Raw genomic sequence first — 25,805 nt, 5'->3', positions numbered from 1 at the left:
AGAGCTACCACACAGGTCCAGCAGGTAATCAGGAAAATTAATGGAGTGTTGAGTCGAAAGGGGGTTGGAATATAAGGAAGTCTTACTTCAAGTATACGAGGTGCTGGTGAGACCAATCTGGAGTACTGTGAGCAGTTTGGTCCGCTTATTTAAGAAAAGATACTTTATTGGAGGTAGTTTCAGAGAAGGTTCACTACCAAGACCCCCCTCTGCATGGAGGGATTGTCTTATGAGCAAAGGCTAAACAGATTGGGACACTATTCGTTTGAATTTAGAAGAATGAGAGGTGATCTCATTGAAACATAGGATTCTTAAGAGGCTTGACAGGGCAAATTCTGAGAGGATGTTTTCCCTCATGGGAGAGTCTAGGACTAAAGGCTGTAGTCTCAAAATAAAGGTCAACAATTTAAGACTGAGAGGAATTTCTTCTCAGAATTGAGAGCCTTTGGAACTCCTTGCTACAGAGAGCTGAGGAGGATGAGTCCTTGTATATATTTAAAGCTGACCTTGATAAATTCTTGATCAGTTAGGGAATCAAGGGTAATGGAGAAAGAACAGCAAAGTGGGCGTGAGGAGTATTGGATAGCCATGATCCTGTTGAATGGTGGAGTGGACGCAAGGGGCCGAATGGCCTACTTCTGTTCCTATTTCTTCTGGTCTTATAGTCTTATTCACTATCTGTGTTGCTACCTCTTTTAGGATCCAAGGATACAAGCCATCAGGGCCAGTGCAAATATCTGATTTAAGCCTCATTAATTTGTCTAGTACTACTTCTCTAATATTGGTGATGGTACTTAATTCTTCCCCCATATTCTTTGGTATTAATGGAATGTTCAAAGTGTTGTCCACTATGAAGATTGATGCAAAATATCTGTTTAACTCCTTTGCTATTTCCCTCTTCTGCATTACTATCTCCCCAGATTTATTTTACAGGCGACCTCTTGTTCATTCTTGGTCTTGTACTGGGCTGCTGATCCTGACTTAAGTTTATCCTGTTAAAAGCCTTCACAACTATGAACTATGAGTTTAAGAAGGAAAGTCTTTCATGGTAACCTTCGCCAACGCGGGAATTGAGCCCACACTGTTGGCATTGTTTTGCTTTGCAAACGAGCCATCCAGCCAACTGATGTAATTAACCCCTGATATTCCTAAAGATTAAGAGGAGGTCAACAAAGGTAAAGTTTATCTTCAGGAAAATAGTAGAACAAAAATGTAATGCTGAGGTTGTATAATGCTATGGTCAGATGCATTTAGAACATTATAAGCAGTTCTGTGTCTCATAATTAAGGAAGGATGTGTTGACTTTGGAGGGGATGCAGAGGGGATGTACAAGAGTGATCCTGGGAATGATGGGCTTGTCATACAAGGAGTGGTTGAGGACTCTGTGTCTGCACTTGGAGTTTAGGACAATGAGGACGGATCTGTAACTTGCAGAATACTGAGAGGATTGAATTGAGTGGACATGGATGTTTCAACCAGTAGGAGAGACTAGGAGGGCATACGTTCAGGGTGAAGTAACAACCCTTTAGAACTGAGACGAAGAAGAATTTCTTCAGCGAGAGGATGGCTAATCTATGGAACTCATTGCCCCAGAGGGCTGTGGAGGCCAAGTATTTAAGAATGAGATAGGTCTTGATTGGTAGGGAATCAAGGGCTATGGGGAGAAGGCAGGAGAATGGGATTGAGAAATGTATCAGCCATTCTCGAATCGTGGAGAGGAATTGATAGGCTGAATGGCCTAATGCTGCTCCTGTGCCTTATGATGTTATGGTCTTAGACCATCAACAACAAAGCTGTACAAACTGAAAGAGTTAAAAGTGGATTACTGGAGTTTTAATCTGAATTACAACATCGTGTCTCGAATGCTACCAATCCACATTGTTTTCTTCGTTACTGCTGTGATTAATGTCCAATTATCTCATCTTTTGAATGTTAAAAAAATAACAATAGGTTGGTTTCAAAACCAGCACACCTTGAAAAGTTAATTGTGTCATATTTGTTGTATTTCTTGAGCAAGCAATTATTTGTGTGAAACAACATTGTATTTTGAATAAGTATTAAGTAGTAATAGTTTTTTTCTCTTTTTTGCAGAACTTGAATATTAAAACATTGACAGATGATATGGTGAGAATATTTATGTATATTTAGCATCCTTATGTTTTGATTTTACAGAGCCGTAATTTAGTGCTGCAGCTCATTAATTAATTGTCTGTTAATGTTGGATTAATATTTGCTTTGTCAACAGATATTTAAGTCAGTCAATTCTCTTAGAATAATTAAGTAATTTGCATAAACATTTTGTTTAGGATGTAATTAAGATTAAAGGTCCCTCTTTGTCAGTCCTGCAGATGGCAGCAATATCCAGGTTGGATACTGCATTTGCAACATGTGATAAATAATATCTAGTGACCAATAAACTAACACTGTAGACAAAAATGTTTGTGAAACTGTTGGTCTAAATTCCTTACAAATGATATTCTTCATACTTGGACATTCTCTGCGACACTGACTTTGATCACTAAGATCAGCCAGTATTGAGGCGTTTTGTAAATAACAATTACCCATGATTTCCTCCATTTTCATGCTGTATATAAGAACAAAGATTTAAGTGTCAGGCGCATGCATTTATTTATTCTAATAAATTTGCACTATTCCATTCCATCTGTTTTTCTTTGAAGTGAAACTTTTATTTTGCCCCTAACAGTTCAGAATTGTGGCCAGTGATACTGTTGTGTAAGTACCTGCATCAGTGAAGGGATTACAAAGTTTTCTGCAGGGACTGATCTGTGCTGGGATTTCGGGTCTATTTTCAGTGTATCTCTTTCAATTCCTGCCCTGAGTACCAGGAAAGGCACAAATATTTTACCCATCCTCTCATTTCAAGGAAGTTTTGGGATGGTTTGAACTGTATGAAAAAGTACAATTTTAAAGTTCATCTGAAACATGGCTGCTTTATCTCAAATGGTTTTCTGTGAACTCTTCCAGAGTATTCAGCATGAGGGTCTTGATTCTAAAAGAAGACCCACCTTTGACAGTATCTTAGAGTTGGTCTGAAACCAAGAAGAAAAATAATTGTAAATTTCTGTGGTAGTCTCTTTAGGTCTATTCAGCTTGTTGTGGCCCACTAATCAGTGTTGTGAACTTTATTTTAATGAAAATGCCATTACAGTTTTAACTATGACAAGTCATAATTTAAGCATTAACCAGAGCTTACAAACATTAATTGAATCAATGCCATAGTCAAATTGAAGTAGCTTGCATAAATGTAAATTCCAGATAATAAGCTGCAAATGTTATAATAGCTGAATTAGATTGAGTAGATTGAGGCATAAAACAAATGCAATTGCACCACACTATTGCATTGAAAGACCTTCTACTTCCCCTTCTACGCAGATCACAAGGAATCTGATCCCTGTATTGTTCAGCTGGAGATGATACTATGGTATGGTATACATTTCGCCCAATATTGGTCCCAGTTCCCCATGAAGTAGAAACCACTTGTTCCAAAACAGGCTTTGAGCTGTACAATTATCTCTTTAATCTGATTTGCATTTTGCCACTTTGGTGATTGTTTAGGTAATAATACAGTGATTATGACCTTTGAAGTTCTGCTTCTCAATTTTGTACCTAGCTTCTCATATTGATAATGTAGAATCTCCTTCTTTGTCCTGTCTGTGAGGTTGCTTGCTATATAGCCTATGAGAACTAGATCTTCTCCACATTACTGCAAGTTTCTTTCCAGTCCAGACAAATGTACTGAATGCTGAAACTATTCAGAAAGTGCACCTGTCTGGACTCAAAATATATTAAAAAGATAGTCTAGACTCTAACTTCTTCATATTTTAAAGCTGAGTGGAAGGGATTGTGTTCTGGATGCAATTTGGTTGGTCAAACTACCAGGCTTGAAAGAAAACACACCTTATTCCTACACCATAATTAAAATGTGGATAAAATAAAAATAAACAAATTGGCTTAATTGTAACTATCAAAATGCTTAACAAAATACTATATATTAACTACTACTAATTAACTGTTCCCATGTAGTAACATCCCATAAACACCATCCTTAGTGAAGGCAAATTCAGTAAAATAGATTGTCTCACATGCAATTCTCACAGGAATCGAACCCCAGCTTTTAGCTGTAAAAGAGAGACAAATAAGGGGTTCCACATCCAGCTTCTATTGTCTTCCTGTTCCCACCTCTGTGGAAGCAAACCACTGAGAGACACAGTATAGTTTTACCTCCTTCATCTTTAATCCTACCTCCTGTAGGGAAAGAGAATGATCGCCCATGTGCACAGAGACATGAGTTCTCTCTCTCCTCTCAAATAGCAGGTTCTTAATGAAATATATAGTTATTTAAGGGAGGAGCATCCAAATTAGGCAACCTACATATTGAATGGGTTGACCGTAACAATCAATGAGTGTCAATAGTAGAGATTAAGCCTTCTGCTGTTATACAATGAATGTTCTTAACCTTGTTATCTGGCTTCACATAATGCATACTTTTCCCCTTGTTATCTGATCTTACAGACTGAATGCTTCCAATTTTGTTAAATGGCTCCACATAATGAATATTTTTCCACCTTGTTAACCCATTACCCGTGCCTCCAGCACCCCATTGTTAACTGCAAGTTCTTATCTGACCTGAGTCATGTTCAGCTGAACCTCTTGTTTCACAAAACTCAAAACTTAATTCTTTCCCCACCTGCTCATACGCTATACGCATTCTCACTTCAACTACAAGTGAAGGCTAAAACTAAAAAAAAATCCTGGTTCTCTGGGAGCTTGAACTCACACATTCAAGCTGCTTCTATTTTTCCAACTTTAAAAAAAAATCAAGGCCTTACAATCTGTTTACTTTATTGGCTTTCGAACAGGCTGTTCGCAACCTCTGTCTCAAGCTTTCTTTGTAAAAAAAAATCCAGGACGAAATAGACCTCTTAAAGCCATAGTATCATCACAATCTCAAGCTACAATATCCTCCCAGTATCGCAGTCCTTTTTGCTCAATCCACTGACTATGCCATAGGCAGTAAGCTGATCCACCCTTTAATCCCCACTCTGATATAAACAAGCTTAAGGAACTTCAAATGGGTTGGACATTTGTATGGAAGAGGCCCTTGTGCCTCTGCTTTCTCAAGCCCATTTATCTTCCTCAGTTGTGGTCATACTGTCCTGTCCTTGAGCACTGATTAGGTTTAGGGAGAGAGGGGATGGATTTAAAAGGGGCCTAAAGGACAACTTATTCACGCAGAGGTTGGTATGTGTATGGAATGAGCTGCCAGAGTGTCGTCCAGTTTCCCTTCCTCACTCAAAGCAAAGCGCTCAGATACAAAGAGTACTTTTACCTCCTCCATCTTTATTCTGGGCCTTGGAGGGAGAGAGAATGATCACCCATGTGGAATAGCAGTTTCTGATTGAATTATGTAGTCATTTTACAGAGAGGAGCATCCAGATAAGGCAACATACATGTTGATTGGGTGACCATTACAATCAGCGAGCATCAACAGTAAAGATTAAGCCATCTGCTGTTCCACAAAGAATGTTCTTAACCTTAACTGGCCTCACATAATGAACACTTCTCACCTTGTTAACTGATGTAACATACTGAATGGTTCTGATTTTGATTTTGTTAAACGGCTCTATATGATGAATGCTCTTTCACCTTGTTAACTCATTACCTTGCCTCCAGCATCCCATTGTTAACTGCAAGTTCTTATGTAATCTGTGTCATGCTCAGCTGAACCTCTTGTTTCACAAAACTCAGAACTTAACTCTTTCCCTGCCTGCTTACCCCTATACACATTATCAAGAAAATGTTGTAGAGGCTGGTACAATTATAACATTTAAAAGGCATCTGGATGGGTACTGGAATAGGAAGAGTTTAGAGAGATATGGGCCAAGTGCTGACAAATGGGACTAGATTAATTTAGGATATCTGCTCAGCATGGACAAGTTTGACCTTAAGGCCTCTTTCCGTGCTGTACATCTTTATGACTGTAATTAAGAAGGCCTTCTTCATGAGGTGTAACTGCATTCTGGTGAAGATAATCCAGGTAACTTTAGCCCTCCCTGATGCATTTCTTGAAGCAGTGCCTTTGGGGAAAAAAAATGACAAAATTGGTAATGGAAAAATTATTTCCTTTTTGAATAACATAAGGAATACCCTAAGAAATTTAATCAGATAAAGGTAAAAACGTTTTTCTCAAATATTGGAAAAATAATGAATGGTTTGCGAGTAAAGCAATTTGCATCTTCAGTTTATCATCCACAATCTGAAAGTGCCTTAGGAAGATGATATCAGGGTTTACAACCAGAATTTTCATCAAGGTTGTCCTCAGAATTTGAAGCGGAATTCTACCATTAGGGATGCCCGAATGAGTCCACAGGATTCAATTGGGGACGAGAGAGATTCACGGTTGGTGTGTTACCTCCCAGGTGCCAGGGTCTGTGATGTCTCTGATTGTGTTTTTAGGATCCTTTGGGGGGAGGGAGAGCAGCCCCAATGGTCCACATTGGCACCAACGACATAGGTTGCAAGAGAGATGGAGACTTGATGCAGAAATTCAGGGAGCTAGGATGGAAGCTTAGAGCTAGGACAAACAGAGTTGTTTTCTCTGGTTTGCTGCCCGGGCCACATGCTAGTGAGGTGAGGAGTAGGGAAAGGAGTTGAACATGTGGCTACAGGGATGATGCAGGAGGGAGGATTTCGGGTTTTTGGATAATTGGAGCTTTTTCTGGGATAGGTGGGACCTCTACAAACAAGATGGTCTTCATTTAAACCAGAGGGGTGCCAATATCCTGGGTGGGAAATTCACTAAAGCTATTAAGGTGGATTTAAACTAATACAGCAGGGGGATGGGAACCAAAATTGTAGGACAGGTACAGAAGAGGATGAGAGTGGGGAGTTCCCAAATCAAGTATCTGACACTGGCAAGCGAGAACCTGGTTTGAAGTGTGTGTATTTCAACGCGATGAGCATCCAAAATAAAGTGGGTGAACTGGCAGCGTGGGTTGGTACCTGGAATTTCGATGTTGTGACTGAGAGGGGATCTGATTGAGACATATAAGATTATGAAAGGATTGGACACTCTGGCAGCAGGGAACATGTTTCGCTGATGGGTGAGTGCCGAACCAGAGGGCACAGCTTAAAAATACGGGGTAGACCATTTAGGAGAGAGATGAGGAGAAACTTCTTCACCCAGAGAATGGTGGCTGTGTGGAATGCTCTGCCCCAGAGGGCAGTGGAGGCCCAGTCTCTGGATTCATTTAAGAAAGAGTTGGATAGAGCTCTCAAAGATAGTGGAATCAAGGGTTATGGAGATAAAGCAGGAAGAGGATACTGATTAGGAATGATCAGCCATGATCATATTGAACGGTGGTACAGGCTCGAAGGGCTGAATGGCCTACTCCTGCACCTATTGTCTATTGTCTATTGTCTATTGCCATTACGGAGACATGGTTAGAGCAGGGACAGGAATGGCTGTTGCAGGTTCCAGGATTCAGATGTTTCAGTAAGAACAGAGAAAATAGTAAAAGGGGGGAGGTGTGGCATTGTTGATCAGGGACAATATTACAGTTGTAGAAAGGATGTTTGGGGACTCGTTAACTGAGGTAGTTTGGGCTGAAGTTAGAAGCAGGAAAGGAGAAATCACCATGGTGGGAGTTTTCTATTGGCGTCCAAATAGTCCCAGAGATGTAGAGGAAAGGATAGCAAAGATGATTCTCGATAGGAGTGAGAGAGGCAGGGTAGTTGTCATGGGGGACTTCAACTATCCAAATATTGACTGGGATCACTACAGTATGAGTACTATAGATGGGTCAGTTTTTGTTCGGTGTGTGGAGGAGGGCTTCCTGACACAGCATGTAGACAAGCCTACAAGGGGCGAAGCCACTTTAGATTTAGTACTGGGTAACGAGCCTGGCCAGGTGTTAGATTTGGAAGTAGGTGAGCACTTTGGAGACAGCGATCACAATTCTGTCAGGTTTACTTTAGTAATGGAAAGGGATAGGTGTACTCCACAGAGTAAGAGTTACAGCTGGGGGAAGGGAAATTACGATGCAATTAGGAAAGATTTAGGAAGCATAGAATGGGGAAGGAAACTGCAGGGGATGAGCACATTAAAAATGTGGAGCTTATTCAAGGAAAAGCTCCTGTGTGTCCGAGATAAGTATGTACCTGTCAGGCAGGGAGGAAGATATAGAATGCGTGAGCCGTGGTTTACTAAGGAAGCGGAATCCCTGGTCAAGAAGAAGAAGAAGGCTTATGTGAGGACAAAAAGTGAAAACTCAGTTAGGGCACTTGACGAAGTCAGGAAAGACCTAAAAAGAGAGATCAGAAGAGCCAGGAGGGGACATGAGAAGTTGTTGGTGGATAGGATCAGGGTAAACCCTAATGCTTTCCATAGGTATGTCAGGAATAAAAGAATGACGAGAGTTAAATTAGGGCCAATCAAGGATAATAGTGGGATGTTGTGTATGGAGTCAGAGGAGATAGGGGAAGCACTAAATAAATACTTTTCAACAGTGTTCACTATAGAAAATGAATCTGTTGGCGAGGAAGATACAGAGATACTTGCATCTAGACTAGAAGAGATTGAGGTTCACAAGGAAGAGGTATCAGAAATACTGCAGAGTGTGAAAATAGACAAGTCCCCTGGGCCGGATGGGATCTATCCGAGGATCCTCTGGGAAGCAAGGGAAGAGATTGCCGAGCCTTTGCCATTGATCTTCAAATCATCATTGTCTACATGAATAGTGCCTGAGGACTGGAAGATAGCAAATCTGGTTCCCTTGTTCAAAAAGGGTAGTAGAGACAACCCTGGTAATTACAGACCAGTGAGTCTCATTTCAGTTGTTGGTAAAGTGTTGGAAAAGGTTATAACCATCTAGATGGATTTATAACCATCTAGAAAAGAATAATCTGATCAGGGACAGTCAGCATGGTTTTGTGAAGGGTAGGTCGTGCCTAACGAATCTTATTGAGTTTTAAACAAAGTGACCAGACAGGTAGATGAGAGTAAACCAGTTGATGTGGTGTATATGGATTTCAGCAAGGCGTTCGATAAGGTTCCCCACAGTAGGCTATTATACAAAATACGGAGGAATGGGATTGTGGGAGAGACACAGCAGCTTGCTGAAAGAAAACAAAGGGTTGTAGTTGATGGAACATGTTCATCTTGGTGTCCAGTTACTAGCGGCGTACGACAAGGGTTGGTGTTGGGTCCACTGCTGTTCGTCATTTTTATAAATGACCTGAATGAGGGCTTAGAAGGGTGGGTTAGTAAATTTGCAGACGACACTAAGGTCGGTGGAGTTGTGGATAGTGACGAAGGACGTAGTAGGTTGCAGAGAGACATAGATAGGATGCAGAGCTGGGCTGAGAGGTGGCAAATGGAGTTTAATGTGGATAAGTGTGAGGTGATACACTTTGGACGGAGTAATCGGAATGCAAAGTACTGGGCTAATGGTAGGATTCTTGGGAGTGCAGATGAGCAGAGATCTCGGTGTCCATGTACACAGATCCCTGAAAGTTGCCACCCAGGTTGACAGGGTTGTTAAGAAGGCATTCAGTGTTTTGACCTTTATTAATAGAGGGATTGAGTTCCGGAACCAGGAGATTATGCTGCAGCTGTACAAAGCTCTGGTACGGCCACACTTGGAGTATTGTGTACAATTCTGGTCACCGCATTATAAGAAGGATGTGGAAGCTTTGGAAAGGGTGCAGAGGAGATTTATGAGGATGTTGCCTGGTATGGAGGGGTGGTCTAATGAGGAAAGGCTGAGGGCCTTGAGGCTGATCTCGTTAGAGAGAAGAAGGTTGAGAGGTGACTTAATAGAGACATACAAGATAATCAGAAGGTTAGATAGGGTGGACAGGGAGAGCCTTTTTCCAAGTATGGGGACAGCAAACCCAAGGGAACACAACTTTAAAGTGAGGGGAGATAGGTATAAGACAGATGTCAGAGGTAGTTTCTATACTCAGAGAGTAGTAAGGGCATGGAATGCTTTGCCTGAATCGGTAGTAGATTCGCCAAGTTTAAGTGCATTTAAGTCATCATTGGACAGGCAAATGGACGTACATGGAATAATGTAGGTGGGATGGGCTTCAGATTAGTATGAGAGGGCGGCGCAACATCGAGGGCCGAAGGGCCTGTACTGCGCTGTAATGTTCTATGTAATTGTTTTGAACTCTTAAGAGGACATGAGATGAGAGCACCTCTAAAGTTCATAACTTACCTTTTAACTTAAGTTCAGACACTGCACTTCTGATCTATACATCACATTTCAGAGAAAAACTAGTCAAAGCATAATTGGCCAAAAATCAGTTGACATGTTCTCGGCAAACAATGAAAATTAGAGCGAAATCAATAGCCAGAGCTTGGAAATTTGTTCCTGGGACAAGGTATAGATATTGCCATCTGTCTCTAGGTAGCCATTTAATGTGAGATTCAATGGACCTTATTAAGCCAATGATGTCAGTTATGTAGTGAATGCTCCAGGTGAGATAAAAATATCAGTATATATGTTTCAAGTCAATATGTTAATGAGATACTGTGATGGGAGGATAGTCAGAGCAGAAATACAGTCACAGTGGTGAATACGACATACTTTATCTCAAGCAATTTATTTATTTTCTATGAACTCATGCTCCAATTTACTATTGCAAAAAATTAATTTACTCAGAGTGAAGATCAAAATACCCCACAAATACTGCGTTGAGTTTATACTGGTTTTGGAGCTTGAATCTTCTGCAATATATGCTGAAGCAGCATTCAATAAATAGGGCAAAGAGATCCAACACTCAGCTAATCAGATCTAAGCTCTGCAAACCTGCCTCATCCAGTCCTGAATGGTGGTGGTCAGTTAAACAACTAGCAAGAAGTGGAAGTTCCATAGATTCCCTCCACGAATGAGGAAACTAGCATGTCAGTGCAAAAGGTAAGGCAGAAGCACTTAGAAGCGTTAGATAGGTGATCCATCCTAGCCTCCTGACGACCCCAGCAAAACAATTGCCAGTCTTCAAGCCACTCAAATCACTCAATCAGTCCATGTTCAAATGCAACAAGATCTGGACAATATCCAGGCTTGGGCTGACAAGTGGCAAGTAACATTTGTGCCACACAAATGCCGGGCTGTGACTATGATCAATAAGAGCAATCTAACTACCACCCCTTCCCATTCAACAGTGTTACCATCACTGAGTCCCTCTCTATCAACATCCTGGGAGTTATTATTGGCCAGAATCTCAACTAGACTTACCACATAAACACAGTGGCTACAAGAGCAGGTCAGAAACTGGGAATACTGCAGCGAGTAACGTACCTCTTGACTCAAAGGCTGTCCACCATTAAAAGACACAAGTCAGGAGTGTGATGGAAAACTGCCTGTTTGCCTGGATGGCTGCAGCCCCAATAACACTGAAAAAGCTTGACACCATCCAGGACAAAACAGCCCACTTGATTTTTATTATATCCACTCCATCCACAAATGACGTTCAGTAGCACCAGTGTGTACTACCAACAAGGTGCCTTGCAGAAATTCACCAAAGATACTCAGATCATACCTTCCAAACCCATGACCACTTCCAACTAGAAGGATAAGGGCAGCAGATATATAGGAACACCACTATCTTCAAGTTCCCCTCCAAGTCACTCACCATGCTGACTTGGAGTTATATCAGTGTTCCTTCACTGTCATTGGATCAAAATCCTGGAATTCCCTTCCTAATGGCACTGTCGGTCAACCCACAGCAGGTGGACTAGAGCGGTTCAAGAAGGTAGCTCATCACCACTTCTCGAGGGCAACTAGAGATGGGCAATAAATGCTGGCCAGCTAGTCATGCCCACATCCCACAAATGAATAAAAAACCTTGACGTAACTTTAAGAAATGGCTAAAGACGGTAGATACTGGAAAGACTCTGGGCCCTGATAACATTCCAGCAATAATAATGTAGACTTGTGGTCTAGAACTAGCCAACCTGTTCTAGTTGTTACAACATTGAGAAACAATAGAGAATTGAACCATTGGTCCTTGATTTTCAAAGGCATTAGCATTGCCGCTTCATCCATTGTCAACATCCTGGAATTACTATTGACCAGAAACTGAACTGGATCAATGAAATGATAAATACCGTGGTTACAAGACCAGGTCAAGAAATTCAACTGCATTTGTGGCAAAGCAGCAAGTTTGATTGGCAATCTATTCACTCCCTTCAATAGTCATTCTCTTCAACATGCATGCATGGTAGCAAAAGTGTGTGCACTGCAGTAACTCGGCAAGGTTTTTCCGACACCAGTTCCACCACCTCAAAGTGCAAAAGCAGCAGAAACATATGTAAAGTACTACCTGCAATTCCCCCTCCAAGCCACAAACCAATCTGACTTGGAATTATATTGATGTTCCTTCAATATCATTTTCTAATTTGTGACTCATTTCCAAACTGCACTGTAGTTGTCTGTATATTCCATTCACTGCAGCAATTCAAGAAGGCAGCTTAGCAGCAGCTTCTCCAAGGCAATTAGAGATGGGCAATAAATGGTGACCGATCCAGTGATGCCCACACCCCATGCCTGCATAAAATCTCTGACTGACAGGACCCATTTTCTTAGCTTTTTACTAAACTGAAGTGTTTACTAGCATCGTCAGGTATTTTTGCATTGATGTTCTGAGCTCCCTTGACATTGAGGATATAATGTCTATGGAGCCTCTTGTCATAGACTAGACCAAACCCCCTTTAAAAATATCAAGAAAGTAGCCTAATCCTAACTTCTATCTTATTTAAAGGCAAGTGTAAGGCGCTGTAGTCCAGATGTAATTCGGTTGGTTACACTACTTGGCTTTAAGTAAACACACTTTATTCTAACCCTATAGTTAGAATACAAACAAGTGAAGATAAGTTGGTATAATTTGAACTCTATTGGAAAGCGTAACAGAATAATAGATTATTTAACTAAACAGTAACTATTCAAATTTGGTAACATCCCATAAACACAACTTTGGCAAAGGCAAATTGAGTAAAATAGATTGTCTCACATGTAATGATTCTCCAGTCCAGAAGGAAATAACATCAAGAGATAATTCTGGCAGAGGGAGAGAATTCAAGGGTTTTACTTCAGAAGGGAGAGATGTATAACAGCCTTAAAACCCCAAAAACGACTGAAACTTGAACTAAACGCCCCACCTGTGGGAACCTGACACCACCTATTCATGTTGCTTCTATTGTTCCAACTTTAAAACGGACTTCAAGGCCTCACAAGCTGTTTACTTCATTGGCTTTGAATAAACAGCTCTGGCGTCTGTCTCAAAATCTCTTCCAAAAACCGAGGACAAAATACACCTCTTAAAGTTATAGTATCATCATACTTTATCCTGGTTCATTATTTAACTCCTCATGACAATTCAGGATCTTTTGTGGATGGAAAGGAGAGCTTTGATCTGATTGATTTGATTCATTTTGGTTTGTTTTGTACTGTGCAATGTGTGCTGCTTCCGTTGTTACCAGGCATGAACTCTATTGTTGTAGCTTTGTTGGGTTGGGTTTTAAGCATTATTCATACGTTGCTCACCGGACTACCCTACATTTCTCATGTAACCATCGTTTAACCCTTGAGATTATGGTAAGGGTAGAGTGAATGATATGCCAAGATGTGAGGTTAGAGATTACAATGATGAGCCATTGTAATTGACTCATGGATGTCAAGTTTTTGGATATGATCTGAATCCACCCAATTCAGCACAATTGTATTGCTGCCATGACTTGCTGGAGGTATCCTCTACGCCAAGACAGGACTTTGTCTTCATAGTGTTTTGGAATGGTTGCTCGACAAATACTGCATCTTTAACAATGGATTGGTGACAATGTAATCAAGTATGTTTTCCCTTTTGTTGGTTCTCTCACCAACAGGATCAGTGTTTCAATTATGTCCTTCTGATTTTTGGACAGTGGTGATTTCACACTACCATTCTTCATGATAGTCCCCTACTCATAGTATGTTATGTGCCCATGCTACCCTCAGATGTTTTTTCAAAATAGTATTTAACAGGGAGGAGAACTGATTAATCAGTTGAGGCAGGATGGTAGCCTGAATTATTTTCCATGTTTGATATGATGCCATGAGACTTCAAGGAGTCAATAGTCAAAGTGGAAGATTCTAGAGCCATACTCTTCTAACTGTATACAGCTCATAACGTTTGTATTTCTTAGACCTGATATGCCTACTTCTTAGTCTGAAGTTTTGTGTCTAATTATTTAAATGTACAAAGACAGCTGGTTGTAAATACCTGATTTTCTGAAAAATGTCTTGCAGTTTGACAGATTTGCCAGTATCCGAGTTCCAGGCAGCAAACGGGGCAGAACAGCTCTTCCACGTGTCAGACAAGCACATCCCTCCAAATGCGGCTGGTCTGCACAATCAGCAGAATATGAATATCCTTCAAAGCAGCTCCCAGAGAAGGACGTTATTTCACTCTTTGAAAAGATGATGGTAATTGTTTTTGCAGTAAGGACTACTGCTTGCACAGTATAATTTTATTTGTTTAATTCTTTTGAACAAGATGAGAAAATATTAGGTATTTTTAGAATTGCATGTGAGCTTGTTGAGGAAAGTAATGCCTGTGTCTCTTTAAATTCAGTGATTTGGTTGCTTCCATTTAAAGCACACCCTGAAAACACCTTTTATGTTCTAATATGAATCATAAATTGATCACCTTAATTAAAAACAACTTTCATTTTGATTGAAATACTGTTTCTGAGCATGCAATGTATGCCCTCAGTCCTTGAACAAGTGTAAAAGTAACACGTGCATACTACACTATACAGTGAACTTTGTGATTTAAAGCTCTATGCGTGTGTTATAAACCACACTCGAACTGTTTTCATCGTTGACATTGCAAAAACAAATTCTGTGAAGATTGTACGTCATTGTCTGGATGGTTTGTTTGCACTTGGAATATTTAAATTTTAATTTGACATTCACTGCAAGTTATGTATCTAGCTGAATTCTATGGTATTGTAGAATAAGTGGTTTATAACATATCGAATTTGCCTGAATTATATACCAACAACAATGTACTTCAATTCTCTCACTTATTCATCTGGAGGTTAACTTACTTGTACTTGGGCGTCATGTACAAGGTGAGCGTGTGATTAATGTTGCTAATGCCATTGGTCTTGCAAAAAAACATAGGTTACCTGAAATATTTTTGAAAATTGGTTTATTTCTTATTTCTGCCCTGTTGTTCAAAATCATTGCAAAGGTAAGGAAACTTGTCCATAAAGCATTGAAGCTTCTAGACAATACCATTGGTTATCCACACACTTAAAAAATTTGTCTGATACTGTCAGGCTTGAATTTCTCCTTAAGAATACCGTGGCTTTTGAGTGAAGATGACAATGCTAGAGACAATGAAGAGATCAAAGTAATTTGGCAAGTTACAATGATATTAAGTAAGTTACTTAGTTGCTTTGCATTTCTGTAGCTAATTGTTTGAGACATGGAACCTATGATGAATTACAGCTTCAGTGTTTGTCACGAATTGGATATATCTATTACATGTTTTAGAGCAATCTACAGCCAAAGGCAGAAGTTTTCCAAGCAGACAACTATGGGCTGATTTTTCAAGAAAAGTTGAGTGTGAACTTCATAGACAGTCCATCAGTTTTTCCTCCATGAGCTGCACCCATTGAAGTGACCAAGCCAGATAGTGATGAGTCTTTTACAGATAGCTAGAGCATTCAGTACATTAAAAGCCAATGTTGTAACCAGCTATAATTTTATTTTTACTTGGTGCTGTGTTTCAATGTTTACTGCATGTGTTGTATGAAATTGCTGGTGAGGAAAGTATCCCATCCTTATTATATGCAGTTTTTTTGGGAAGTTGTTTTTTATTAATTTTTTTATAAACTAAATGAGTCATGTGGGTATAATAGAACTCTGGTATAATAGAAGTTGCAGAAGATTATGTGCAGGTGAACAGTTATGATATTTAGTTTGATTTTATTAACTCAGAGCTTTATGTTCATCTTTAAATGTGTGCCTTTATTCGCCCTCCTCTTCAGGATACTCTCAATAAATTATGTCACTGTAATGCTGTCCCTTGAGTCATATTTAATACCTGAAACATCAATTCTCCTGTTCCTTGGATGCTGCCTGACCTGCTGCGCTTTTCCAGCAACACATTTTCAGCTCTGATCTCCAGCATCTGCAGTCCTCACTTTCTCCTCATGAGAAATAGGAGCAGGTATAGGCCATTTGTCTCAGTGCATCTGCTTTGTCATTCAGTAAGATCAAAGCTGATGCGATTATGGTCTTAATTCCATTTTCCTGTCTGTCCTTCATAACTCTGAACTTCCTTGTCAATCAAAAATTTGTCTAACTCAGCTTTGCATAGCCACTATTCTTGGGGGAGGACATAAAATGTCAAAAATTAATGACGCACTAGCAGAAGAAATTCTTTCTTATTTCCAGTTAACATCGGAAGTTACTTTATATTAAAGTGTCCTGCCGTTCTAGAGTGACCAGCAAAGGAAAACATACTTTCAGCAATTACACTGTTAGGTTCTCTTGGAGTCTTAAGATTTCTTCTAAACTCAAATGAGTATAGGCTGAATTTACTTGACCGTTCTTCCAAGGACAACCGTTTTTATTCTGGGATTGACTTAGTGAACCCTCTCTTAGCTACTTCCAATACAACTATCTCCCCCTCAAACAAGGAATTCAAAACTGTGCACAGTAATTCCAGTGGGGTTTCTCGTGCCCTGTACAGTTGTAACCAAGATTTTCCTATCTTCACACTCCATCCCCCTTGCAGTGCAGTCATGACATTTTTGCTAATTGGGCTTGTCATTGCATCCCTGTCCGACTTAGTTAAAAATCGCATAACACCAGGTTATAGTCCAACAGATTTAGAATATGGAACATAGGAAATTACAATGCAGTACAGGTCCTTCAGCTCTCAATCTTGTGTCGACCTGTGAAACTAATCTGAAGCCTATCTAGCCTACACTATTCCATCCTTGTCCATATGCCTATTCAATGACCATTAAAATACCCTTAAAGTCGGCGTGCCTATACTGTTGCAGGCAGTGCATTCTATGCTCCTACTACTCTCTGAGTAAACAAACTACCTTTGATATCTGCCCTTAAGATCTTAACCTCCTCAACCACCTGATGAAGGACCGGCGCTTGGAAAGCTAGTGCTTCCATATAAACCTGTTGGACTATAATCTGGTATTGTGATTTTTAATTTAGTCCATCCCAGTCCAACACCAGCACCTCCAAGCCATGTCCGATTTAGCAAGTTGAGAATATAATTTGTACTCTAGAGACTAAAGTCACTTTTATCTATGTGGAATTTTGTTGTTTTTCTGAGAGATCGCTGCTTTATCTGATGTGCTGCCTCTTACTTGAGGCTTTGAAATGTGGAAATGTCAGTTTAAGTGGTTACAAGTTCTCTCCTTTACACCTTCGAGAAAAGAAAAAGGGGTATTCCTTGTGTCTTGATTGGTGTTTACTTCTTAAGCTAACAAAATTCAGCAGGTGAATGGTTCTCATTGTTGTGGAATTTTGTTGCACATTGATTTTTTTGCTGGATTTGCACACGTAGCTACAGAGAATGCATTTTGATCTCATAATAAAGAAAATTCTTCACTGGCGATATAGCATTTGGAGCATTCTGTGAATGAGAGAAAAACATAAAAATAGGAGTGCTTTTGTTCTTCATACCTTTATCTGATCTCATTTTTGATAGTGCACTGGGAAACTTTGCACTGGGAAAGTTTGAAGATTTTCTTATTCAAATTTAGACGGTGAGCTTTTGTGCAGTCCTCAGGAATTAGGGAAATTATTAGTTGAACCTAGATTAATATTGACGTTTAAAGGTCACAGTGGGTAAATGAGTACATCAACTAATAAAGGCTTTGAGATAATATTCAGTCGATGTTTTAAGTGGCAACATAGAAAACAATGCATTTCTATCAAGTTAACTTGAGTTAATTACCTTCACAGGAAGATATGAACTTAAATGAAGAACGAAAGGCTCCACTACGAGAGAAGGACTTGAGTATTAAAAGAGAAATGGTTGTGCAATATATTGATGCGACTTCTAATGTCGTAAGTAAAATATAGCCATTTGTAAGTTTTTTTGATATATGGTATGATTATCGATGCAGTTGACATTTAAAGTGAAAGAAACAAGCATAGTTGGATGATAAAGAGCTTTTCCAGATATCAAGACAGCTGAATATCTTCAGGTGGATTTAATGAAACTTGGACTTTCTTGAAATTGATTCAATTCCATCACCTCGTTTCTTTTTAAAATGTAATTTAATTGGCATCGCCTGATACTGTTTAAAGTAAACATTTTAAAATCATATTTGTATGCATTATACTCTGTATTCCCCATCACTGTGTTAACAATTATCCTGTACGAAAAATTTCTTGTGCTTATAATATAGAATATGCTGCAAATGCCAAGATGGTCCACAAAGTGGCTGCCTCCTACGTATGTGCAGATGATGTCATTAACTCTTGGCATTTGCCTAGGTTGGAAATCTATGTAATAGCTAAGGAAAAGTAATCATTATCAGCAATGTGGAACAAGCCTGATAATTTATTTGGAAGGGAAATGGAAGTTGGAAGTATTTTTAGTTGAAGCATCCTTGTGTCTATTTTGTCTTTGGCAAAATCTTGCCTCAGCTGATCAAATTGAGTTCAGAGATTAAGGTTTTTGATTTGTTCAGCTTAGATATTAATGAAATAAGATGATCAAAATTGGAACTTATAATGAAGGATTTCATTAGTTTTATACCAAGTGGGTGCAGATAAAACTGTTAAAGAAAGCTGCTTCAACACGATCACTTTATCAGATTTTTCAAATGTTAGAAATGGCTCATGTGCAAAGTATTAAACAAGATTCATTTGACCTCCTTGTACTTGTGCCCTCTTTGTGCCTCCTACAGGTGCATTTATATGGGAAGGAAATGGTAATTGCTTTCCCTGAATTTACATTTATTTTCTTTGGGAACAAGCAAAGGAATTTTAAGTCACCTCAGGGAAAAATAATTGTACTATTGTCATTTTAATGTTTCTGATTTCTTGACTATGAGTGACCAATGGCTGTTGACTATCTTGAAAAAAGTGTAAACGTTAAGCACAGTCATAGTTTGTCTCTTGCCCTATTTGTACTTTGGGTACATGTCATTTCCCTGTATCAAATGTGAATTTTAAACATCCAGTCTGAAGTATATTCTCTTGAAGATTATTTTTCATCTTTTCAAAGTGATAAGAAATTTGTACTGGATATTTTGTCTGACTTCGATTGGATAACTCAGTGATGCAAAGACATATTTATTGTCTGTTCTGATGGATACGGCTTCTGTCCTTTGAGCATTGAAGATTTTCATTTCATGGATAATGCAGATTTACCTTTGGAAACTGCAGTTTATAATATCCAGAAAGTGTGGGCCAAGGTCTTGACAATGGAGAGACATGCAAAATGTTGATGATTATTTTTTCAAAATCCATGGGCATTGCGAACAGGTTGTAAAAACACTTAACTTCTGAAACCGGGCTCTTGCTTCTTTCCCAGTTTTTCATTTTATTTGTATGCATTTCTGCTCCCTAGAGATCAATAGTCATAGTTTTTTAGCATGAGAAAAGCCCTTCAGTCAGGTGTTATTGACGTCTCTATTAACTGAAAAGGTTTTTGCCCAAATATACAATTTATATCCTCGGAACTTTGAACTCCTTTGTCCGGTGCCCCTCAGACTTCCCTGCAGTAAGAAAACAACCAGCCTATCTCATCTGATTTTATAGTCCAATTGCTCCAGCCCAGTTGGCATGCTGGTGAATCTCGCCTGCATCCTGGATCATGCAGTCACATCTTTGCTTTAGCCTGACAACTGGAATTATATTGATCACTCCAGCTATAGCCTAACTGACTTTACACACAGCTCCATCAAACCTCTCTGCTCTTATATTCAATGTCTTGACTAATACAGACCTGAAAATGTGTTGCTGGAAAAGTGCAGCAGGTCAGGCAGCATTCAAGGAGCAGGAGTATCGATGTTTCGGGCATGAGCCCTTCTTCAGGAATGAGGAGTGTGTGCCAAGCAGGCTAAGATAAAAGGTAGGGAGGAGGGGCTTAGGGGAGGGGCGTTGGAAATGCAATAGGTGGAAGGAGGTTCAGGTGAGGGTGATAGGCCGGAGTGGGGGTGGGGGCGGAGAGGTCAGGAAGAAGATTGCAGGTTAGGAAGGCGGTGCTGAGTTCGAGGGATTTGACTGAGACGAGGTGGGGGGAGGGGAAATGAGGAAACTGGAGAAATCTGAGTTCGTCCCTTGTGGTTGGAGGGTTCCTAGGCGGAAGATGAGGCGCTCTTCCTCCAACCATCGTGTTGCTATGGTCTGGCGATGGAGGAGTCCAAGGACCTGCATGTCCTTTGTGGAGTGGGAGGGGGAGTTGAAGTGTTGAGCCACGGGGTGGTTGGGTTGGTTGGTCGGGGAGTCCCAGAGGTGTTCTCTGAAACGTTCTGCAAGTAGGCGGCCTGTCTCCCTAATATAGAGGAGGCCACATTGGGTGCAGTAAATGATGTGTGTGGAGGTGCAGGTGAATTTGTGGTGGATATGGAAGGATCCCGTGGGGCCTTGGAGGGAAGTAAGGGGGGAGGTGTGGGCGCTAGTTTTGCATTTCTTGCGGTTGCAGGGGAAGGTGCCGGGAGTGGAGGTTGGGTTGGTGGGGTGTGTGGACCTGACGAGGGAGTCTCGGAGGGAGTGGTCTTTCCGGAATGCTGATAGGGGAGGGGAGGGAAATATATCCCCGGTGGTGGGGTCCGTTTGGAGGTGGCGGAAATGACGACGGATGATATGATGGACATGGAGGTTGGTGGGGTGGTAGGTGAGGACCAGTGGGGTTCTGTCTTGGTGGCGATTGGAGGGGCGGGGTTCAAGGGTGGAGGAGCAGGAAGTGGAGGAGATGCAGTGGAGAGCATCGTCGATCACATCTGGGGGAAAATTGCGGTCTTTGAAGAAGGAGGCCACATGGGTTGTTCGGTATTGGAATTGGTCGTCCTGGGAGCAGATGCGGCGGAGACGAAGGAATTGAGAATATGGGGTGGTGTTTTTACAGGGGGCAGGGTGGGAGGAGGTTTAGTCTAGGTAGCTGTGAGAGTCGGTCCGTTTATAGTAAATGTCCGTGTTGATTCGGTCTTCCGAGATAGAAATGGAGAGGTCTAGGAAGGGGAGGAAGGAGTCTGAGACGGTCCAGGTAAATTTGAGGTCAGGGTGGAAGGTGTTGGTAAAGTGGATGAACTGTTCAACCTCCTCGTGGGAGCACGAGGCAGCGCCAATACAGTCATCGATGTAGCAAAGGAAAAGGTGGGGGGTGGTGCCAGTGTAGCTGCGGAAGATGGACTGTTCCACATATCCTACGAAGAGGCAGGCATAGCTGGGGCCCATGCGGGTGCCCATGGCTACTCCTTTGGTTTGGAGGAAGTGGGAGGATTGGAAAGGGAAGTTGTTCAGAGTGAGGACCAGTTCAGTCAGTCGAAGGAGAGTGTCAGTGGAAGGGTACTGGTTGGTACGGCGGGAAAGGAAGAAGCGGAGGGCTTTGAGTCCTTCGTGATGGGGAATGGAGGTGTACAGGGACTGGATGTCCATGGTGAAGATATCCCATATTTCTTAAGTCTGACACTGTAAATCCTATATTTCCTTCTCCCTCGTATGCTTGTCTAGTTTCTGCTTAATTGCCTCGGTATTATTCGTTTATTATTGTTGCCTATGCAAGCATACTTCACATTCTTACTATTCACATGTTAAAAAAGTTTGTCCTGGATTCCCTATTTAACTTCTTGCTGACCACCTTACTTTGATGGTTTTGCTGATTCCTTTGATTCCACCCTTGGTTGATTGTGTGGAATATGCACATTTTTCCGGATCTGTAGTGTTTCCTCTGGGTGCTTTGGTTTCCTCCCACAGTCTAAAGATATGCAGGTTGGTTGGATGAGCTGTGGGAAATGCAGGCTTACAGGAATAGGGTAGGGGGTGGGTCTGTTGAGACGCTATTTGGAGGGTTGGTGTGGACTTGATGGGCCGAACAGCTTGCTTCCATATTGTCGGGTTCTATGATTCAATAAGTAGAAGCATTATTTCTGTGTCTGTTTTATCAAAACCTTTATAATTTTAAGGATCTCTATTGGATCATCCCTCAGCCTTCTTTTGAAGAGAAAAGTGGCATTGCTTGTTAATCATCTCCTCACAATAACATCGAATTATCGTATTGAAGAAAGAGTGTCGATCAATTGCCTTTTCCCTGTAACCTTGCACATTGTTTCTTATCATCCAGTGGCTTCAATTGAATCTGCCTTCACCAACTTTCAGGCTGAGCATTCCAAATCCTAACTACTCATTTTGTATGAGTTGTTTTCTTACCTTGAACTCACTTCTTTTGTGAATCACTTTAAAACTGCATCATCATCTGGGTCTTGATCCATTTATGAGTGGAAGTAATTTCTCCCTGTCAGTACTGTCTGGACCATAGCACCATAAGATGTAGGAGCAGAAGCCAGCCATTTGCTCCATTGAGTCTGTTTTGCCATTCAATGCGATCATGACTGATTTGATAATCTTCACCTCCACTTTCTTGCAATTTCCTCATAACCCTTGATTTCCCTATTAATTAAAGATCTATCCATCTCAGCCTTAAAGATACTTAATGACCCAGCATTGACAACCCTCTGCGATAAAGAATTCCACAGATTCACTGTCCACTGAGAGAAGAAATTCACCCTCTTCTCTGTCTTAAATATGTGGCCCCTTATTCTGAGATTCTGCTCTTTGGTTTTATACTCTTTCATAAGTGAAAATGTGATCTATTCTATTAAGTTTTACTGAAGTTTTTCTGTTTTCCCAGACCTTCTTGCTGCTCTATTCCATTTATACTGTTATTTTCAAGATATTTATGCAAGTATATTTCTTCATGAAACATAATGCCTCACAATTATCAGTGTTGAAATTTATTTGCTAATTGTATGGCTATTCAGCAAATCCTCAACATTTGAACCTGAATCCCATTAAATCACACAACATCAGTTCAAACGTAGACCAGGAAATCGTCTGCTGATAGCCATGTACCAGCCCCCTTAGCTGATGAATCAATGATCCTCCATTGAACACCATTTGGAGGAAGCACTGAGAATGATAAGGACACGAAATGTAATCTGCCTTGGACACTTCAACGTCAGTCACTTAGGATGGTTTTGCAGCACCACGACTGACTGAGGTGCGAAGTTCTAAAGGACATGGCTGCTGGACCACTTCTGCAGCAACAAGAGAGAAAAAACATACCTAACCGAACCCTCACCAATTGGCCCGCTGCAAATGCATTTGTCCATGACAAAATTGGCAGGAATAACCATAGCATATGGAAACCAAGTCCTGTCTTCACATTGAGGATGCCCATCATCATATTTTGTGGCTCTACCACAGTGCCACATGGGAGAAACCTCTCGCAACTCAAGACTATGCATTGTTGAAACAGTGTGGGCTAAAAGCAGCAGTGGAATTGTACCCAAACACAATCTACTAATTTGTGGCCTGACACTGCTCTCCCAACTTCACAATTTTCATCAAGCTTTGGAATTGACTCCTGTTCGAGGAAGTGTACTGGAAAGCATGCCAGGAGCACCCTTGGCATACTTAAAAATGAGGTGTTAACCTGGTGAAGGGACCACGCAGGACTAATTGCATACCAAACAGGTTTCTATATGTAACAAGGATTGTTACTTATGAAAAAAATGGATTCTAGCTACAAGTACACAATTATGAACTGTCTAAAACTGGACCTATTACTCCATACACATAAACATACATTTATACAGACTCAAAAAAAAAAGGTGTTTTGGGCAGAAGGAAAACTGGGAAAGCACTTCAGTGATCCCTGCCCACAGGTTAATTGAGATGATCCTTTTGGCTGGTCAGGACTTGCTGCTTCTTGATTTTCCTTCTCTGGGTACTTTCACTTTTAAGTAGGAGGCACGGAGTGATTGATTCAGACTTATAAAGTCTCTGACTTATTTGTTAAAAACCACAGCTTACATCAACTGATGAAGAAAAATACAACTGGCTTTCTTGAAGCTTGAGTTGCATTTTTCCTACAAGGTGAAGGACAGCACCTTTTGTTTAGAGGTCTGATGACATTTGATCACACGTTCATATTCACCAGCTGTTCACCTGTTTGGGAACAAATCGCATAGTTGTTGGCATACAGGAAGCTTTTGTTTCTGATGTCACTGGTCACTATTCCACAGCCCAATCAACTACTTGTTGCTGCCTGAATTCTTTGTACACGGCTCTTGGCTTCAGTTCAATATCTGTCCTTTCCCCCCTGCAATTCTTGAACAGACAGCATTATATACAACACTTGCAATAAGTCTCAGGTAACTTCACTTTAAAAATGTGCAGCAATTCTTTCTACTGTCCTTGCTTTAGTCCTTGGTCATTCCACAGTCACAAATAAGATGTGGTTTTTAAAGTTGGCAAGTGGCAAGTGATTTTCATGTCAAACAAATACCAAACAATAATCATCTCCAACCTAAGAGTATATAATTGACCATTGGCTAGAAATTGAACTGGACCAGTGATATAAATACTTTCACTACAAGAGCTGGTCAGAGGCTAGCAATCCTGAAGCAAGTAGCTCACTTCATGACGCCCCAAAGCCTGTCCACCATTGATAAGGGGCAAGTCAGGAATGTAATGGAACACTCCCCACTTGCTGGATGAATGCAACTCCAACAATACAACAACTCCAACCTGACACAATTGAGGACAAAGCAGTCTCATTATTAGGCATTCCATCCACAAACATTCACTCAGTAGCAGCAGTGAGTACAGTCTACAAGATGCACAGCAGAAATTCATCAAGCACCTGAGTCAGCACTTTTCAAACCCATGGCCATCATCATCTAGAAGGATAGCAACAGCAGATACATAGGAGTGCCATCACCTGCATCTTACCTTGCAAAACATTCACCACCCTGACTTGAAATGTATCACTTTCTTCAATATTGCTAATCAAAATCCTGGAACTTCCTCTGTTATGGAATTGGGGGTGTACACCAAGTGCTCAGCAGTGGTTCAAGAAGCCAGTTCACAACTGCCTTCTTAAGGTCAACCAGGGGTGGGCAATAATTGCTGGCCCAGACAGTGTTGCCCAGATCCCATGAATGAATAGGAAAGGTTTGTTAATATCAGCCTGTAATTTGTTGCACTGCATCTTGATTATTCACACCTCACTTTCCTATTACATCCAAATTTAATGTCAACTGCAATTTTACAAGTAGTGTTTGATTCTGAAGTACAAATCATTAATGTAAGTTGTGAGCCACCGTGGTCCCAGCAGTGGTCATTGTAGAATATCTTATGGACTAGACCAGACCACTCAAAACATTCCTAAGCAGGCAGCTCAGACCATAACTTTGCAATTTGTTTCAGTAAGTGTACAGTGAAAATTACCCAGAGTAAGTTAGCAAGGTTGACTACCAGGTTAAAAATAGACAAAAAATGTATTCACAAAATTACACAATAAAACACAAAGAACAGAATAAAGAACCCCTAAAGAACTCAGTCTATCTCAACTACACTTAATTATGCTGTTCTGAATACACACAAAAGTCCCAATAAGCAAACACCCTTAAAAACCAGTAAAAGTGGAAAAAATGCTCACAGGTTGAAGTTAGAAGGGCAGAAGAGAGAGTTTCAGACAGCTCGCTCTTGAACTCCCAACCAGTTCAGTACTGAACTAAA

At 40.6% G+C, this 25,805-nt stretch overlaps 1 protein-coding gene across 3 annotated transcripts in view; it reads left to right on the top strand.

The window, feature by feature from the left end:
• Positions 1 to 25,805, top strand: part of LOC140481653 (protein diaphanous homolog 3-like) — a 604,739-nt gene that overhangs the window by 108,222 nt on the left and 470,712 nt on the right. For all 3 annotated transcript variants that reach the window (XM_072578185.1, XM_072578184.1, XM_072578186.1), the window contains exons 2-4: positions 2,092 to 2,124; positions 14,313 to 14,489; positions 18,012 to 18,116. In XM_072578185.1, coding sequence (XP_072434286.1) covers positions 2,122 to 2,124; positions 14,313 to 14,489; positions 18,012 to 18,116 — 285 coding nt within the window. In that variant the 5' untranslated portion in view covers positions 2,092 to 2,121. The remainder of the gene's footprint in view (positions 1 to 2,091; positions 2,125 to 14,312; positions 14,490 to 18,011; positions 18,117 to 25,805) is intronic.

Source organism: Chiloscyllium punctatum, chromosome 9 (assembly GCF_047496795.1).
Source record: "Chiloscyllium punctatum isolate Juve2018m chromosome 9, sChiPun1.3, whole genome shotgun sequence".
NCBI lineage: Eukaryota > Metazoa > Chordata > Chondrichthyes > Orectolobiformes > Hemiscylliidae > Chiloscyllium > Chiloscyllium punctatum.
This window is presented reverse-complemented; position numbering and strand designations above follow the sequence as displayed.